At 39.4% G+C, this 18432-nt stretch overlaps 1 protein-coding gene and 4 non-coding genes across 5 annotated transcripts; 3 read left to right on the forward strand and 2 right to left on the reverse strand.

Moving 5' to 3' along the window:
* Positions 1-791: 791 nt before the first annotated feature.
* On the reverse strand, positions 792-910 carry LOC125900296 (5S ribosomal RNA). The gene has a single exon (XR_007450842.1). It is a non-coding gene; the product is annotated as a 5S ribosomal RNA (ribosomal RNA).
* Positions 911-1328: 418 nt separating this feature from the next.
* Positions 1329-1439, forward strand: trnal-caa (transfer RNA leucine (anticodon CAA)). Its single transcript has 2 exons — positions 1329-1366; positions 1394-1439. It is a non-coding gene; the product is annotated as a tRNA-Leu (tRNA).
* A 3102-nt stretch (positions 1440-4541) lies between these two features.
* On the forward strand, positions 4542-4660 carry LOC125900293 (5S ribosomal RNA). Its single transcript, XR_007450840.1, has one exon. It is a non-coding gene; the product is annotated as a 5S ribosomal RNA (ribosomal RNA).
* A 2018-nt stretch (positions 4661-6678) lies between these two features.
* On the reverse strand, positions 6679-6786 carry trnal-caa (transfer RNA leucine (anticodon CAA)). Its single transcript has 2 exons — positions 6749-6786; positions 6679-6724 (listed from the first exon to the last, which is right to left on the reverse strand). It is a non-coding gene; the product is annotated as a tRNA-Leu (tRNA).
* Positions 6787-7056: 270 nt separating this feature from the next.
* dhrs12 (dehydrogenase/reductase (SDR family) member 12) lies at positions 7057-15165 on the forward strand. The gene is made up of 10 exons (XM_049593723.1): positions 7057-7230; positions 10061-10194; positions 11651-11733; positions 12039-12131; positions 12215-12296; positions 12436-12497; positions 12659-12763; positions 12852-12942; positions 13927-14064; positions 14431-15165. The coding sequence occupies exons 1-10, from the start codon at positions 7175-7177 to the stop codon at positions 14541-14543; spliced, it is 957 nt and encodes a 318-aa protein (XP_049449680.1). The 5' UTR covers positions 7057-7174; the 3' UTR covers positions 14544-15165.
* The last annotated feature ends 3267 nt before the right edge of the window (positions 15166-18432 follow it).

The following is an 18432-nucleotide window of genomic DNA, read 5'->3' on the forward strand; positions in this document are numbered from 1 at the left end:
TCTTTAGAGAATAAAGGGCGCGAGCGTTTGCTGTTCGGGCCTATCGGGTGTGGAATGACCTGCCTGAGGAACTCCTGCTCCTGCTGATCAGTATCTCATTTTAAATCACCTTTGAAGACTTATATTTACTAAAAGGCTTTTCTATAATTTTGCTTTCAAGAATAAAATATAATTTTAAAAAAGGTAAAATTTTATAATAATAACATTTTTTTAATTTATAGTTTGTACCCTACTCCTGACATTGCACTTAAATCTTGCACTGCTCTTATTTAGTCTTAAATTCACCCATTGCTTTTAAATTTGGTGTGTTATGTAATAACAGTTTTTCTAATTATCCATTTTTCATATAAGCGTATACCTGCGTGTGTGTTTTGATGTGATTTTATATGTAAAGCACTTTGTAATGTTGGTTTTGATCAGTGCTGTACATATAAATGTTATTATTATTATTATTATTATGACTACTATGCCTTATTAAATGCATACGTGCATCACATTTTTTATGTGTTATTTTTTTATTTTTTTATTCAACATTTATTTAGGCTATTTATGTGTTGATTTGCAGATCTTTAATTTAATTCAATTCAATTCAATTTAATTTAATTTGATTTGATTTAAATGTATTCTATTCTATTTTATTTTGTTTATTTTAATTTTATTCTTTTTTTGTTTTGTTTTGTTTTGTTACTAGGTCATTTTGCAGCCTCCATATTCTACTGCGTCTCGTCAGCTCTTGTCTGCACTAAAAAAGGGAAGAGCACTCTCTGGTGGTGAAAGATGAGAATTCAAAAAGCTTACAGCACCGGGTATTCCCAGGCGGTCTCCCATCCAAGTACTGACCCGGCCCGACCCTGCTTAGCTTCCGAAATCGGACGAGATCGGGCGTATTCAGGGTGGTATGGCCGTAAGCGAGAACTTCACGTTTATTGAAGCCTTTTATAGTTACTGTGATACAGATGTCAAAACCGTGAGCTCGGTGATCATACACAGTCTTTATTTTCATTTAAATTGTTAACAAATCCCATTATAAGACTGAATCCAACCTGTTACGTCATGACTGTAACCAAGAGCTTTTTAGACGTCTTGTTGGGCTCGTAGTGAAACTCCACGGTGACAGTCTGCTTCAGTTAAAGTGACACATCTGACATCATGTTAAACCACATGAGCGCTTTTACTAAACTGACACCTTCAGCAGCGGTCTGACATCATGCGGCGCTAATTCACATGAGCTCAAAAAGCTGAGAGACTTTTTACCTCCGTGTTTATGTGACAGTAAACACGACTGAGCAGCAGTCAAACAGGCTACTTACCGCCGACAGAGCACAATTGTCAGGATGGCCGAGCGGTCTAAGGCGCCAGACTCAAGGTGTGAAACCTTCCTAGCTGATGGGACTTCTGGTCTCCGAATGGAGGCGTGGGTTCGAATCCCACTTCTGACAATACTTTTTTCTTTGCCTTACAGGTGACACAACGAGAGTCTGAATGACAGCTTTGGATCAAATGAAAAGAGCCAATCACAATCCACTTCGTCCTGAGTTATACTGTTTTAATTTTGTATTTTTCCACACTGAACCACACTGGATCAAACAAGATTTTTCTTAATTCCTAAAGTAAACACAGGGCAAGAAGGGTGAAGATACCCCCTTAAGAACAAAGTCAATTTACTATAAAGCTAAAAATATCCTCCTGGGACCCAGATGAAAAAAGTTTTGATATCAAGATTTGTTTTATGTAATTTAAGTATTAGACTTGAAAGAAACATTTTGCATAAAAAAAAAAAAAATCAAAAATATTATTTATTTATTTTTTATCACATGTCCTCTGTAGAGGACATCGGGACTTAGTCGGGTCTTAAATTTCCAGAGTTAGTCAATGAGTTTCAATTGAGTTACAATGGGGTATTTTATGCTTTATCTCTAAATAAATGAGCTACAAAGGACTTTTACTCCCCTGGAATTATTATGTGTCCATCTTCAATGCTTAACACTATGATGGATAGCTGTGGCAAGGTAGAGTGTATTCTTAATAGCTATACCAATGGGCCTGACGTTGCAGTCAGGGTGCAGGATTGGTGCCCTGTACCACTGGGTTTAAGGGCCTAATGGTCCAACTGCACTCACCCCTCACTATCTATGATTTGATGAGGTGTAATGCTTGCTATGTAGTCATTTAACACTCGCCCAGGCAGTAAGAAGTAATGGGGAGCCCCATAGTTTGACCCATGACCCCTATGTGACAGACCCCAAAGACCAGGTAAACTTTATTGTGTGTGGTGGCCTAGGAAGGGTAAAGAACAGTGGAGTGAAGCTTTATAGATACTATTGTATGTATGAATACACTCTCAGCAAGAATTGTCATTGTTTAAAGGAAATAGAACAAGAAGTTTCTCGAAATCCTCCTTTTAGGTAGTATCCTACCATAGATGCACGGGAATGTACGTTCACCTAAGGTGTTCTTATTTTCCAATAAACCTCCAAATTCTTGCATGCATATTACTTCAGAGTCTCACTCCAAGCCAAATTTCTGCTTTCACACTGACTAACCTTTAAAATGTATTAGAAATTATGAGAAAAAAAACATCATTCCCCTTAATGGCCTTCTGCCTGCTGAATCATGGAAACTGGTTAAAAGACAGGGGGTACTAAGTCCTGATGTCCTCTACAAAGGACACTGAATAAAAGGTGTATTTTGAAAAGGTTAAAATTACTCTGGATTTCTGAAATCTCTCTAAATTAAAGTTAAGACCCTTATATTCAGGAAACAAATTAAATATTAACAAAATAATCATAACTTTTGCCAGAAAATGATCAATTACCACTCTGGCAGCAAAAAACGAGAAAAACGTAATGGCAGCCATTTTGAAAAGGGTGTGTGTTTGCCCTGTTAACCCCACCCACATAATGTCTACATCATTAGAAAGCCCTGGATGTCCTCTTCAGAACACAATTTGACCCAGATGGATAGCATAAAGAATACTTGAGTTACACTAGTTAGACCAATGTCCTCCACAGAGGACAAAGATGAAAGGTCAGGACCCAGGAGGATGGCTCCAGCATGTGCAGGATGATGATGCACAACCCAGCACATTGTTGGGAGAGATAAAATTGGTAGAGTAGCCAGTTTTGTTGTAATGACACAAAAATGACAATCTTGTAAAGATTCAACTGACTCAACCGAACCATCCAAAGTGTACACTCAGTGGCAAGGTAACAACACAAGAATAGATCCACCGAGGGCTGAAACTGAACAATACTGGAGGAGCATATGGGAGAAGGAGGCATCACATAACACCGATGTGGATCAAAGACAGCAATCTCCCACAGCGAGAGCCAGTTACCATTACAACAGGAGACATCCAAGAGTATCAGGTATGAAGAGGTGGACAGCACTGGGCCCTGACACGATCCACACCTACTGGCTAAAGAAGCTATCGGCACTCCATGAACGCCTGGCAGCACATATGAACCAGCTGCTGATGGATGGGACCCATCCAGGGTGGATGACCAAGGGACGGACAGTCTAGATCATGAAGGATCCCCAGACAGGCGCGGCCCCATCCAACTGCCAGCTAATAGCCTGCCTCTGTACAACATGGAAGCTCCTGTCAGGCATCATAGCGGCGAAGGTGAATCGTCACATGGCCCAATATTGCAGTCCTTGGAACAGCTAAGGTACCACGCAGAACCCTCAACCTCCCAGGCCTGAGGTGGGGGACTTGAGCTTGAGCTTATACATACACAATTCAGATGAAATCTCACAATTCACTAAAGAAAAAACAATCAATACCTGTGTTGAGAGTAGACTAAGTCTGAAGAAAGGTATTCGCACATCCAACTGTCTTGAGTCTTTGAACAGGACATTCGTCAAGAGTGTTCAACACCATTGTTTGCTACACTGAGCTTAAATAGAAAGGGCTTCACCCATTTCACAGGTGTGCACAGGTATGAGGGATTTTATCAGCTGCGGGTGTTTCACTCAATAACTAGAGCCTGTGCACCATATGTCACATACCCCACTAATGAAAGAACAAGGGAACATGAAAAACACTGGAAAACCCAGGAAACTCAAGTCCCCCTCACACCTGTGCACAAGTGTCGGAGTTGTCAGAGACACATCAGAGTTAAACCACATCCCTACAACTTGACATAAATTGACTGATAAATTAATTACCAATAAATGTAACTATATAATGTAAATTATTTAATACTGTATCAAATTAAAATAACACCTACATTAAAACTTAATCAACCCAAGGATGACAATATTAATGTAATATCTAATTAATACATCGGTTCATAAAGTTGAGATGACAGGAGACAACAGAATACAGTAAAATATTAAAATGGCTGCCATGAACCAGAGAGGAGTTTATATCCCAGAGGAGGCCTATGATAGTTGCAATTCACTTGCTGTGCCTATAAAAGTATTTCACTGCATTTCATGTCTGCCAAAGAAAAGAACAAGCTTTTATTTCAGAACACTTTTCAAATATTAATAGTGTGTTACCGTCTATAAAAGGCTTGTGTGCAAGGTGTTTGTTCGCTTACGGCCATACCACCCTGAATACGCCCGATCTCGTCCGATCTCGGAAGCTAAGCAGGGTCGGGCCGGGTCAGTACTTGGATGGGAGACCGCCTGGGAATACCCGGTGCTGTAAGCTTTTTGAATTCTCATCTTTCACCACCAGAGAGTGCTCTTCCCTTTTTTAGTGCAGACAAGAGCTGACGAGACGCAGTAGAATATGAAAAATGACCTATTGATAAAAATAAATACCTTAAATTCACTTAAATATCTACAAATAAACATATAAATAGCCTAAATAATTATTTTTGATAATTTTATAAATGTTAATGTTAAATGAATAAATAAATGTTTAAGCATAACACATTTTAAAACATGAAACAAATACATATATACACATTATACATGTATGCATTTAATACAGGCATAATAATGATAATAATAACAATAATATTACACATTTATACGTACAACACTTATCAAAACCAACATTGCAAAGTGCTTTACAAATAAAATCACATCAATAAAACACACACACACACACACACACACACACATGAATAGACTTATAAGAACAATGGCTAGTTAAAAACTGTAATTACAATACACACAAAAATTAAAAAGCAATGTGTGAATTTAAAACTAAGTGCAATATCAGGAGTGGGGTGATGTAACTCACTGATTAAGAATAAAAATAAAACTCCAAATAAAAATTAAATTATAGGAAAGCCTTTTGATAAAGATAAGTCGTCAAAAGTGATATAAAGTAAGAGTCTGATGTCGCAAGCAGGAGTTCCTCGGGCAGGTCATTCCACAGCCGAGGGCCGGAACAGCAAACACTCGTGCCCTTTAGTCTCTGTGTGAGAGGTGGGAACAGTCAGCAGGTTCCAGAGCTTTCACCAGTGGAGGGTGCTGCTGCGTTTTTGAGTGGAGACAGAGCTGACAGGAAGCAGGAGGGTATGTGGGATGCAAAATGACAAAAAATTATTAATTTAATTTAATTTAATTTAATTTAATTAAAAAAAAAAAAACAAAATCAACATTGCAAAGTATTCACAAAGCTTCGTAGTACCAAGAGTTGCTCCTAGTGACAAAATTCTAAGAAAATTCTTAAAATTGTGACTTGTTTTAGAATTTAGTTTGTAAAGATAGTGATTTATGGTTTTTTTTTTATTTATTAAACATTAGAAGAACATACACAAGCATAAACGTACAACATCTCATAGAGGATGTGCTCAAAATAAAAAATAAAAAAATAACAAAATGGAGCAAATATCATCAAGATCCAAAACAAGGGCCGTCATTCAAAATAACCAAAATTTTAAGATCTTTTTTTCAGTGACAAGAAAAACAGTTTTAAGTCATTTATAACCCAGTAAAGGAGGGAAAGATAAAAGTTATTCAGAGTATCATTGATCTTAAAAGAGCTCCTAAGGTGAAAAGCTGTTAGAAGCAGGGAGGAGGACTTTTATGAGGCTCAAGAGTTTCTTAAGCAGAGGAGAAAATGGCAGAAACACAAAGAGGCCAAAGAAATATTCTCCCATAAATGGTGTAATTTTTGCAATTAAAAAAATGTAATAAAATTGAACAACTGGCAGTAAAATAAATGCAAAATACAAACATTTCATTGTGTAAGCACGTAAGTAAGTAAGTAAATAAAAAAAAAATAAGTTGAGTGCTTACATGCTTCCTCGTTTTCGCACTATCCCCTCACCCCTCATAAGTAATGAACAGTCCCTAAATTAGGTTGACCATAAAGTGCAACTGTGCATCTACCTTACTCTTCTGATACCAAGTATAAATCGACATTTATTTACTTACCAGGTAACAACAACTCTTCCCAGGGTCCACACTAGCAAACACTACATCATAGAGTAAAACAAATCTATAATTTAAACATCCTAGGCAAAAAGGAAACAAAATACAATCAAAAAGCAGGAAAACTACAAAACAATAATCAAAAACAAGCAACCACAAAACAGAACATTCAGAGTGTTGACTGTTTTAAACATGGTTGACTCACCATAAGGTCACCCAGTTCTTTGTGTTGTCACAGCTGTTACTGAAACCACGGAAATACGGAGTTCAGTTTATTTCTTAAGGTTATTTATTGCACGCTGGTGACAAATGAAGCTTTATGATGGCACCAAAAGTTATTGTCAGAAGTGGGATTCGAACCCACGCCTCCATTCGGAGACCAGAAGTCCCGCTCACAGGAAGGTACTACCTTGAGTCTGGCGCCTTAGACCACTCGGCCATCCTGACAACATGTCTAGCCTCATCGGAACAAAGAGTTATATATTTATCATCTGATATGTAACATTCAAACTGTCAGATATTGATCTGTATGTCATGTCTTCCATTTCTCCCTTTGATATATTTCTATTTGAGCTCATATTCGTCTGTTGAACTCCAGACCGCCCCGTGTACTGCTGTGAATCAGTGCTGACGCTCACAGGTCATGGCTGCAGATGTCCACCAGGGGCGCTACAAAGCCGTTTCAAATCTACTTCCGGTGGTCACCCACGTGACTCCCCTCCTCTCAGACTACATAACCAGCGCCAGTCACTCTTACGAAACGTAAACATTGGACTGTGTTCACAAAGAGCAGCCTGTGGACAGATTTAGACTCATTTGTGTTAAAGGAAATAAAATGTCGATTTACAGGAACGCCGTGTGGTTTGTGAAAGGACTGCAGGAGTACACAAAGTAAGTGTTTATTATTATTTCTACTGAGACTTTACTCAGGGTGAAGTTACTCAGGTGTGTTGCAGTTTTTATGTAACATGTTTCTAATCCTCCTGAGGTGGTACTCACCTTGAAGTGTCTCCAGGTAGGATAGTCATGCTTGAAGCACATAGTTATAATACTCAGGTATTTATGGTTGTGCAGGGTGACATGTTAACTGCAGTGGTTGCACAGTGCTGCAGTTTATTTAGACTAGTCTGTAAACTGTCAAAAAATAGTCCGCAGTGGAAAAAGTACGTAGGAGTGAAACCACAGTGTGAAAATGCTTTGTAATAAGTAAATGTCCTGCATTCACCATCGTGCTGAGGTGAAAATAGAAGCATAAAATAAACCTGAAATATACTCACGCTGAAAATCAGAATCAGAAATACTTTATCGATCACCAAGGGGAAATTATGTGCGCTACAGGTGTTCCTAGCAAGAGTGGAAAGATAAGTGAAAATATAAGAAATTTAACAAGAGTAATTAAAAATATATAGTTCAAATAAACAGGATTATTAACAAAAAATAAAAGTAAGTCCATATCAGATAGCAGGGATGGGCAGTATTTCTATTACTTGTATTTAAAATACAGTTACATTTGAGTACTTTGTCATTTGTATTTGTACCAAATGTAATTTGTAACAAAATTCTTTTGAGTGGACTAATTTTGTATTTAAAATACTCAAAAAACTTTCTCCACGAATCAAAAAAACAAAAATAATAGGCTACACATTCCTATAATACTGGATGTAACAATATTTTTTACTTATCTCTGTGTTTTTTAAACTTGGGCCATTCTTCAGTGACCTAGTGGTCAGTTTTACTGGACTGTGCATAACATAGGACATTGTATGTTGTTGTGGTTGATGCTTGGGATGAGTACGCTACAAATGAATTGCCTTACGTAGGATCAATAAAGTTGTCTGAATCTTAATCTGAATCAATAAATAATATTTTATGGTAGCCTACATGTCCCTAGCTTTTTTATATCTCTTTTTCATTTGAAAAAAGTTGAAATTCATTCATATGTTATTATCACAGTGTCTGTGAATATTTTATTTGTTGATACAAAAAGTGTATGGGCTGTTAAGCCTGGTTTATACATATATATATATATATATATATATATATATATATATATATATATATATATATATATATATATATATATACATAATCAAGTTGTTGTCTTTTAATGGCATTGCTCAATTACACTTAGTTCTGTGACTGTTCTGCCTTTCTGTGGGGTTCACAGAGCTTTGTGTATATCCTACAGCCCAAACCTGAATACTCCGCTATACCAAATTGTGAGAAAACAAGCGCAAATTTGCTACTATCACGACATTAATGGATGAATCATGGTTGTTCTTTGTGGCATAGTTACTCATGGTCTCAGGTTGCAGCATGTAAATTTTTAGCATTTTTGGTCAAAGACTTTTTGAGTTATTAACAAAAAGATTTAAATCGGTTAGTATAGCTCCACCTATGGATGAATCGTGGGCATTCTTTCTGGTATAGTCACTCATGGTCTCTAGTTGCAGTGTGCAAATTTTGAGCATTTTTGGTCAAGGACTTTTTGAGTTATTCACGAAAAGCTTTGTGGACCGACCAACCAACAGAGTGACCTATAGAGCTGCGGGTCACTGCTGAAAAGAAAAAGAAAAAGAAAAAAGTATTTTCTGTATTTGAAAATACAAAATACATGTATTTTATTTTGTTACATTTATTTGAGGGGTATTTTGTATTTTGTATCAAAATACATTTTGATGTATTTTTGCCCATCTCTGTCAGATAGGACCTCAAACATTTCATTCAGTCATACAATAGGTCAGGGGTGTCAAACATACGGCCTGGGGGCCAGAACCGGCTCACCACAGGGTCCAGTCTGGCCCACTGGATGAATTTGCACACCTGATATTGATGCCCATGTGAAGGCTGAGAGGTTTCAGGTATTTCAGATATTTAAATACTGCCTTAGAGGCTTTTTACTATGTGCTTGCTATGGTCATATTTAAGATATTGAACATTGTGTAAAATTTTGTCAACAAGCAGCTTCAGCACAAAAGAATCTGTATCAGACTTATAGCTTAAATCAATATTAGTGGAACCCTGCTGCTGAGACACTGGCATAACTTCAGATTTGAAAGTGGTTTGCAAGGCAGGGGACGACTTGAGCTGCTTCTTCAATAGCTTCTACTTCAGTGGGAAATTAGGAAAAAAGTCACATGTAATGCAAGTGAGTAGCAGACCGACTGAATTTGGAAAAACTGAGACATACTTTTGAAATTGCACTTATTTGTTTTAGGATATCGCGGGGTGTTCATCATCTGTTTTGTAAATAGATGCATGTTGTCAGAATGTACTTCTTAAAAGTAAAAAAGGGAAAAATCTGAAGGGGTTGTTATTTCTAGGTTATTATGTAATGGTTTCACTGGTCTGGTCCACTGGAGATCAAACTGGGCTGTGTGTGGCCCCTGGCACAAATATGTATTGTAGCTCCAGACACATTTTTAACAATAAATTTGGCCTAAAATGTCTCTTTTGATAGCAAAGGTTGCCGACCCCTGGCTTGAATAATTACTCAGTTAGAAAAAAATATTGTCCCTTTTGTTTCTGTGGATGATTAATTGATTATTAGAACTAACTGTTCCAGCACTGTCCATTTGTCCTTCAGTGGTGCAGCCTTCAGGAGGAAATAGCAGGCAGCACACCAGAGTGTCTCCACCTCAGTATTACATCAGATGTGTGTGTGTGGTAATATCGGCGTCAGTGTTTGTGTCAGTGTATTAACACGCTCCTCTTTTAACAGGAACGGTTACGAAGCTGCAGCGAAGCATTTTGCTCCAGCAGACCTGGATGTGAACCTGAATGGGAGGTCCTTCATGGTAACAGGGGCCAACAGTGGGATAGGGAAAGCCACAGCGCAGGAAATAGCCAACAGAGGTGAGTGTTTAGCAACGTACTTGTCTTAAATGCCCTTAGTGTGTGAGCCAGGAAGCCCCACCACCACCTCTGTCACAACCCCTAAAGTCACGGGTGTCAAAACTCATTTCAGTGCAAGGGCCACACACAGCCCAGTTGGATCTCCAGTGGGCCAGACCAGTAAAACCATTACATAATAACCTTTAAATAACAACCCCTTAAAAGGTTTCCTGTTTTAAGTGTAAAGAAGTCTATTCTGAAAACATTTATCCATTTGCAAAACAAATGACAAACAGCCCGCAATATCCTGAGACAAGTGTGTGCAAATTCAACAGTATGTCTCAGTTTTTCTACGACTCACTTTCATTACATTGGCATTTTTTTTCAGCTGATGTGTTAAAAGGGTTGGACATAATCACAAGGGGAGGGCAAATCTTTAAAGGGACAGTTCACCCTAAAATCACACATTTTTCCTCTTACCTGTAGTGCTATTTATCAGTCTAGATTGTTTTGGTGTGAGTTGCAGAGTATTGGAGATATCAGCTGTAGAGATGTCTGCCTTCTCTCCAATATAATGGAACTAGATGGCACTCAGCTTGCAATCTGGAAATTCATCGGTGAAAACAAAACAAAAACAAATTTTTTTTTTTCTCTTTCCTTTACCTCTGGAGGCACAGCCCGGAGTTTTTCGACTAATGGAAGTGCAGGGGCCTCGGCGATTGCTCACACCCTTCACTTCCGGCGGTGCCCCCAGGGAATTGCTGTGTTGTTTACAAATACTTCGGGTAGAAAACCAGCAGAGTTTAGCTATATATCACATTTTTCATGTCACTATATCACCGTGTAGACTAATCTGATGTTTGTTAAGTCTATAAACACAATGATTGAACAAACGTTACTATTTCTGTGTGCACGTTTTGTAATTAACATGGTTATCGTAGATTAGCTGGGCTAACCGTTAGCTGTTAACATTAGCCGTTAGCAGTGTCTGTAATAACCATAGACTGTATAAAAATAAGGTAATAACTCTTAGTTACAACATGATTGAGCTAGCAAAGCAGTTTTGTGTTGCTATGTGTGGTATTTATTCAGTTTTGGGAAATCACGATGTCTAGAAAGCATCAGTGGCTGCAGCTGACAGGGACAGTTAGCAAAGCTAACATCAGGACGTCATCTGTTAAAAGCCTCCCGTTGTCGGATACGACATGAAACTACTCCAGTTAGCTCAATCATGTTGGAACTAAGACATCCGCTGGGAAAAAAATATATATATATATATTCACTTTGACGAGACGGCGTTTTGTGTGGAGCGGTCGCTATGGACACGGAGCTTGCAGTTTCTGTAGGTACACATTTCCTGGAGACACCTGCACGTCTTGGCCACACCCCCTCTATTGTGATTGGCTAAAGTGCAGCATGTTCAAACTCAAAGTTTGCTGGCGTATTCCCTGACATGTGTTTACTTCTGTTTCTGCAGGAGGAACCGTTCACATGGTGTGTCGAAACAAGGGGCGAGCCGACGCAGCCAAAGATGAAATAGTGGAAAAAAGTAAAAATCAGGTAAGAAACATGTCCCAGAGGAGGGAAGGAGGGGAAACTTTCTATGTCAAAATCAAAGGTCAAACGATAGAGGGTTTCATATGTTGGAAAATTTGTGATTTTGGGTTAAATGAATAAACTTCATTGAGCTGTAACACATTACGTTACATCCAGTTGCAGCTTTTTTGATGCTTTTGTCAGCAGTGTGACGGTAGCAAAAGTTCTACAAGTGTGTATATTACATATGGAAAAATCATCTTCTTATATCCCTTCTTTTTAACATAAAGTTAAATTATTAAATGATTACGTTTCCTGTTTGTTCCCAGAACATTCACGTCCACATTGTTGACATGTCCAGTGCAAAACAAGTGTGGGAGTTCGCCCAGACCTTCTCACAAAGCAACATCCTACATGTACTGGTAGGTGCTCTGTAGATCCCTGTTGGTTCACCTGTTACACACACTGGTTTGTGAGGTAGTTTAAGCTCTTGTTGTGTTCACAGATTAACAATGCTGGCTGTATGGTGAACCAGAGGGAGCCGACTGAGGAGGGCTTGGAGAAGAACTTTGCCACAAATACGCTCGGTAGGAAAAGTATTTCTAAATTCTAGTTTCAACGTAATATCTGAGTCTAAGCACCGAATCAAAAGCAATACTTTATGGATACTTGTCTATTGCAGACAAGTGTTTCTGAACTCCCCTCCGTGCTTGTCTTTATTTTCAGGTACGTACATCCTCACTACAGCGCTGATACCCGCACTGAAGAAGGCTGAAGACCCCAGAGTGGTGGGTTGAATGTCAATCATCATGTCAAAAATTATGACGCACAAACACGTTTAAAAAAGTCAAAGATGCTCTTATTGTCAGACCTCATCATAGACAGGCACACTGTGTAAATCTCCTGCTTTATTAAAAGTAGACATTAATATCTGCAACTCTCCTCGCAGGTCACCGTGTCGTCAGGCGGCATGCTCACACAGAAGCTGAACGTGGACGACCTCCAGTTTGAGAAGGGGGCGTTTGACGGCACCATGGCCTACGCTCAGAATAAAGTAAAGCAGACTGATTTACAACAGCATAGTGTGATTGAAGCCTGCGTCGGTGTTTTGCTGACGTGTTTTTGTGTTGTCGTTTGAACAGAGACAGCAGGTGATTCTGACAGAGAGGTGGGCGACGCAGCACAAAGAGATCCATTTCTCCTCCATGCACCCTGGCTGGGCTGACACACCAGGTACACAGAAGAGAAGTCATTATATCATATGTAACTGTCAGAAAAATAGTGAAAAAATGGCCACTGTAAGAGTCCAGAGATTGAGGTGGAATCTTCAGATTGCTTGTTTTGTCTGAGCGGTTGCAGTTTAGCCGTAGTAGGGCCCCTCACTAAGGTTTTTCCTAGTCGACCAATAGACGTCATTTAGGGCCATTAGTCGACTAGTCGTCTGCATGTTTACGATATTAATGTAATGATTAAATGATATATTTTGGTGGTTTGAGTTGAAGGTGTGAGAAAGAATAGTATCAGTAACATTGTTAACACTGTGCTACATTACAGAGAAACACAAAACCGTACTAATGAACCTTCATTAATATAGGCCTATATTTTATCTACAAGTGCACGTCACACACTGAGCGAGCCGCCTGTTAATGACGCTGTGGGCTAATGGGCATGTAGCCACTTCCATGTTTCAGATGATACGTCATGTTTGTAGTCGACCAATGAAGATGAGTTTACATATCACCTTGGGTTCGTCCTTCACCTTCTCAAAATGATCCCACACTTTGGATTTCCTGCCCGACATGTTATTAACTAGCCTGTGGAGGTCAGGCTCTGAGTGCTACTGTTGTGCCTTTTTTGTGCCACCTATCAAGAGTGCGACGGCAGGTTGCATCTGAGATTGCTAAGCAACCTTAGCCAGCAGCGTATAACCACTACCTTATCTGTAGTGCTCACAGTATTGAAAGGTTATCTTAAGAATAAAACCACAGCATCTCCCCGCAGAAACAGTGTTGTAGTTAATCCGTGGGCAGTTTTCGTTTTAACTCTATACTTGCTTGGATGAGCCTGTTCTAAACACATCTGCATACACTTTAATATTACTGATAATAACCTGTCAGACTAAGCAGAGCCTCTTTGTTTTCATTTGACACTAAATAATGTAAATAGCACCTACATGTGACAGAAAACGACGCCTCTTTGATGTTTTTCTTCCTGCAGCCGTCCAGACGTCCATGCCTTCTTTCCACGCTAAGATGCAGTCCAAACTGAGGACCGAGGCCATGGGGGCCGACACCGTGGTGTGGCTCGCTGTGTCTGCAGCCGCCACAAAGCAACCCAGCGGACTCTTCTTCCAGGGTCAGAAATCACACTCACTCTCTCTGGAACTTGAATAATAATAGACGAGGGGGAGGTCAAAGCAAATTGTGTTTTAGATAGCGTTTTGTTGGAGACTTCAGAAGCAGACTCTAACTGATATTAAACCAAATGAAGGCCTCTTGTAAAGGAAGGAGAGTGACTGTGACATTATTATGATAAGTGATTCACTAATCAAGGCCGTTCCTCATCAACGTTCATGTTTTTATGACACTGCAACAGTTTTAAATGTTAATTGATCCTGATGTCTGTCATCAGCTCCTCACATATTAGTATCATGTGCAGCACTTTTGTGTAGTTCAGCATCTCTCCTGCTGCTGTCTCATTTTTCCATAAAATATCTTCTAGATCGCAAAGCCGTGGCGACACACCTGCCGCTGGCCTTCTCCCGGCCCACGCTGCAGGAGGAAGAGAAGCTTCTGGCTGCGCTGGAGGAATTCGCCCTCAAGTTCAAACCTTAATACCTCTGGAAGATGCACTTAAAGCCAAACACTCCTAGATAATTATTACAAATGTTTACATGATTACCAACCATGTACAGGATGCTTTTTTACAAAGAACAAACTCTCACAGTGTGCTGAGGCCATCTTAAGAAAAGAAGAGTTTTGTGCAGTTGTTGTGGGTTTTATCTGATGAAAAATTACGCTGAAGGAAAATCAAAATTAGCTTTTTCAAACGCACTTAATAGAAAATACTGTGTACCTCATTCATCAAGCTTACTGTGGGAAATATATCGATCAGGGCCTAAATACACTGATCAGCCAAAACATTAAAGCCAGTGACAGATGATGTGAATAACGTTGATCATCTCCCACTCCACAGAAACTGCTCAGGAATGACCGGAGGAACGTCACAAAGAGCTATGGGTGTTAATCTGGCCTCCAAATTCCAAATTTGTAAGAAAATGATGTAGTTATTCACTTCACCTGTCACAGGTTTTAATGTTTTGGCTGATGGGTGTAAATGTAACACAGTTATGCATGTTTGTATATTAATTTCTGTAAAATATATTGTTTAATTGCAGGCCATTATGTTTGGTAACACATTGTCTAATTCATGTTCATTATTGTCAAATAAAATGTATTTATACACTTTTCTTTATTGTCTGCGTCCATGTGTGTCCTGACTTCTAAGTCGTAGGCCTGCTGTGAAACTGCGCCTACTTAGGGCAACAAAAAAGTTTATCTTGGGTGCATGAGTTCAACGGACAACCAAGAAAGGACGGCTGAGAGGATACAACACACTATAGTGGGGCGGCATAGCTAAACTATCGTTCATTTTGTGATGAAAGCACCAAATTTGGTACACTCATTGCTGAATATTGAATGAAATGTGGATATTGGGGCATTGCAAATTTTAATTCTGAGGACTGTGGCAGCCATTTTCAAAAAATGGCTGCCATCAAAATCCATGTCAGTGAGCAATTTTTCTTTTCTTTTCTAAGAATCCATCCATCTGACAGGTGTGGCATATCAACATGCTGATTAAGCTGCATCATTACATTACATTATCGGCACTTCAATCCTGAGGGAAAAGAATGTTTATGTACATGCAAACAGAATTTTGAGAAATGTGAAAAAGTGCTCCCTAACTTATTTTGACACACGCGTGACCAAACCTTGAAAAAATGAATCTATTAAGTGCATAAAAAGTCTCAGATCTCTAACTCAAACCTGTGAAATGTGGGGGGAAAATATTGTATTTTTGTTCAGTGTAGATTTGCAGTAGAGTTCTCCAAGGATGATGTTTTTAAAGGGCCAGTGTGTAATATTTGGCATGGTTTATTGTCAATCTGAATCTGAATATTCTACCCATTAATATGTTTATACAAGTGTAAAATCGCTATAAAATAAAATTGCTTATTTTAATAATTATATATATATATATATATATATATATATATATATATATATATATATATATATATATATATATATATATAGCTTTGCTTTAGAGAGGTCACCATCTTGCGCCGCCATGTATGTACGGCAGACCGAGTGGACAATCCAGCCAGCCAGAGAACGTGTTTCGCGTGTATAAATGAACCAACGAAGACAGCGGAAGGAAGGAAGGAAGGAGGAGGAGGAAACAGCAGAGTGTTAGTAGCTCGTCGATAGAGAGTAGTGAAAAGTTTTTTAGTTATAAAGTTTGCGAATGGACCACACTTACCACGCAACAGGAGAGAATGAACCCAAACCGTCATCTGCGAGGAAAAGAAGACGCAGCTTCACTCCTTGTGATGCACTCTCTGCGGCGCTTTCCCTCCTGGTGATATATCTCCCCAGCGATGGCAGCAGTAGCACCGAATCCCATTCTGTGCATTCAGCCTCTCTTCTCGCCCGCTCAGCATCAAACACATGGAGTTCCTCATCTGTGTGCTCCGGCTCAAACAGGTATGGCTCTGGGTCTGTGTCCGCTACAAGAAATTCTTCAAAATTGCGTTCAAAGTCGTCCATTGCAGCTACTATAGTCTGGAGATATTGCTAGGCTAAATAAACAGCTGAGCTCTGTTTACCGGCTACGCTGTCAGTCAGTGTGCGGGCTGGAGTTTGGTGGAGCAGAGAGGGGAGGGGGGGTCCCCACTCGGTATGGTAAACGAGTATGTGTGCATGAAGTGTGTCTGTTACGCCAGAAGAGTCAGAGTTTGGGACAGAGTCTTTTACCCCCTGGAGTGTTACCAGAGTTTTTGGAGTGCTCAAATAAACGGGCCTTTTTCCCGAACGCTCCTCTGGTCTCCTGCTCGTGAGGGATTCATTACAATATCGTAACATGGTTTAGATTTCTAAATAAATATTCACCTCGTCACTAGATAGACCTACTCCTGAAAAACTCTTGTCTGCGCAAGGCTTTTTGTCCCTATGAGGCCACCGTCATTTACCCGACGGGAGGGGTGAGCGAGTGAGCCCTGCAATCTAGAATTTGACCACTGATTCACTGTTTTCAACCCATTTTACACACTGGCCCTTTAAGTACACCAACACAAAAGTTAGCTTCTCTCTGGTGCCCTCTTCAAGAAGCCAATGGGATTTTTCCATTGGGTTTTGGATTACTGCAGAAAAAAAGCTCTGTGGCGAACAAGTGTTTATAATACTTAAAAGTTTTGCTCAGCAAGATAATCTTCACAAACCGTGTTCGGCGTGACGTTCTGTTGTCTCACTTGGCCTGTTGTTAGTAATTGCCTTTTTAAAGACACATAAAAGATTAAAAAATCATTAACAGGGTCATGTTTTATGTGGTGGAACAAAATGTGAAAGTCGCCTAAGCAGAATTTATTTCAGGCATCTAACTAAAATCCCATTCCAAAAACCCACTGACTTCGAGACGAGAGAACCAGGAGGCGAATTTGCAAATCCTAGGATAGCAATGAAATGGCCACCTTATTCTGCCTCTGATTGGCTTACTAGATATTCTTACCCTAACTGGTAGCTAATCCCACTCCTCTTGCCTAAATCTAACCAACCAACAAAGAAAACAAGTAGTAGTCAGTCAGGGAGCGAAGGGCGGGTCATTCCTTCGCTAACTTATGATTTGCAAAATGTTAACTCATTTCCTTGGCCCTGCGCTGGAGTCATCTGTACCCTGTTTCTGACAGTTCACTGAGAAAACCACAAGTTAAATGATGTAAATGATACATAATAATACAATAATACAAAATAATTATTAGTTACTGACTGTTCTTAATGTATTGTGCCACAGACTGTGACTCAAAAGATTAATTTGTATTTTAGGTGGAAAAACACACACTCAGTGCATTCTGATCCTTCCTCAACTCAAGGTAGACCACGTCAGCAAATATTGGCAACCAGAAACTCAACTTAAGGCCCCTTTGACACATTTTTGCTGTGCTGTTTGAGGGTGATTTTGTGCACTCCTAAACCTACATGTAGGGAACATAAAAGAACCTTTCCACCAGGTTACCTGCATCAGGGCAGGTCTTTGTGGTTTTTGGGCAAGAGTTTTGCTCGCCTAACGGTCACCATATACCTGCAGGCATTTTGTTTTGTTTACTTAATAATTTTCATTGAAACCAAATGTAATCGCCAATTCCCTTAAGGGCCCCCTCATCTCATGGGCCCCAGTGCAACCACACTGCCTGCACTATCTACTGTATATTTACGTCTCTAATTAAATTTAATCCTCAAGGCAGTGTATGTTTTGAAAATTACCTCTCTGGCAGACAGCAGAGTGTAAAAGTGGGTAATGTTAGATCAGAGTTTTTACAAATAATAAACGGTGTCCCACAAGGTTCAATCTTAGGACCAGTCTTGTTCACTATTTATATAAATAATTGAGTCTTTACAACGCTGTAGTGTCCACTTTTATGCAGATGGCATTATTTTACACAGTTGA

Source organism: Epinephelus fuscoguttatus, linkage group LG13, assembly GCF_011397635.1.
Source record: "Epinephelus fuscoguttatus linkage group LG13, E.fuscoguttatus.final_Chr_v1".
Taxonomy (NCBI): Eukaryota; Metazoa; Chordata; class Actinopteri; order Perciformes; family Serranidae; genus Epinephelus; species Epinephelus fuscoguttatus.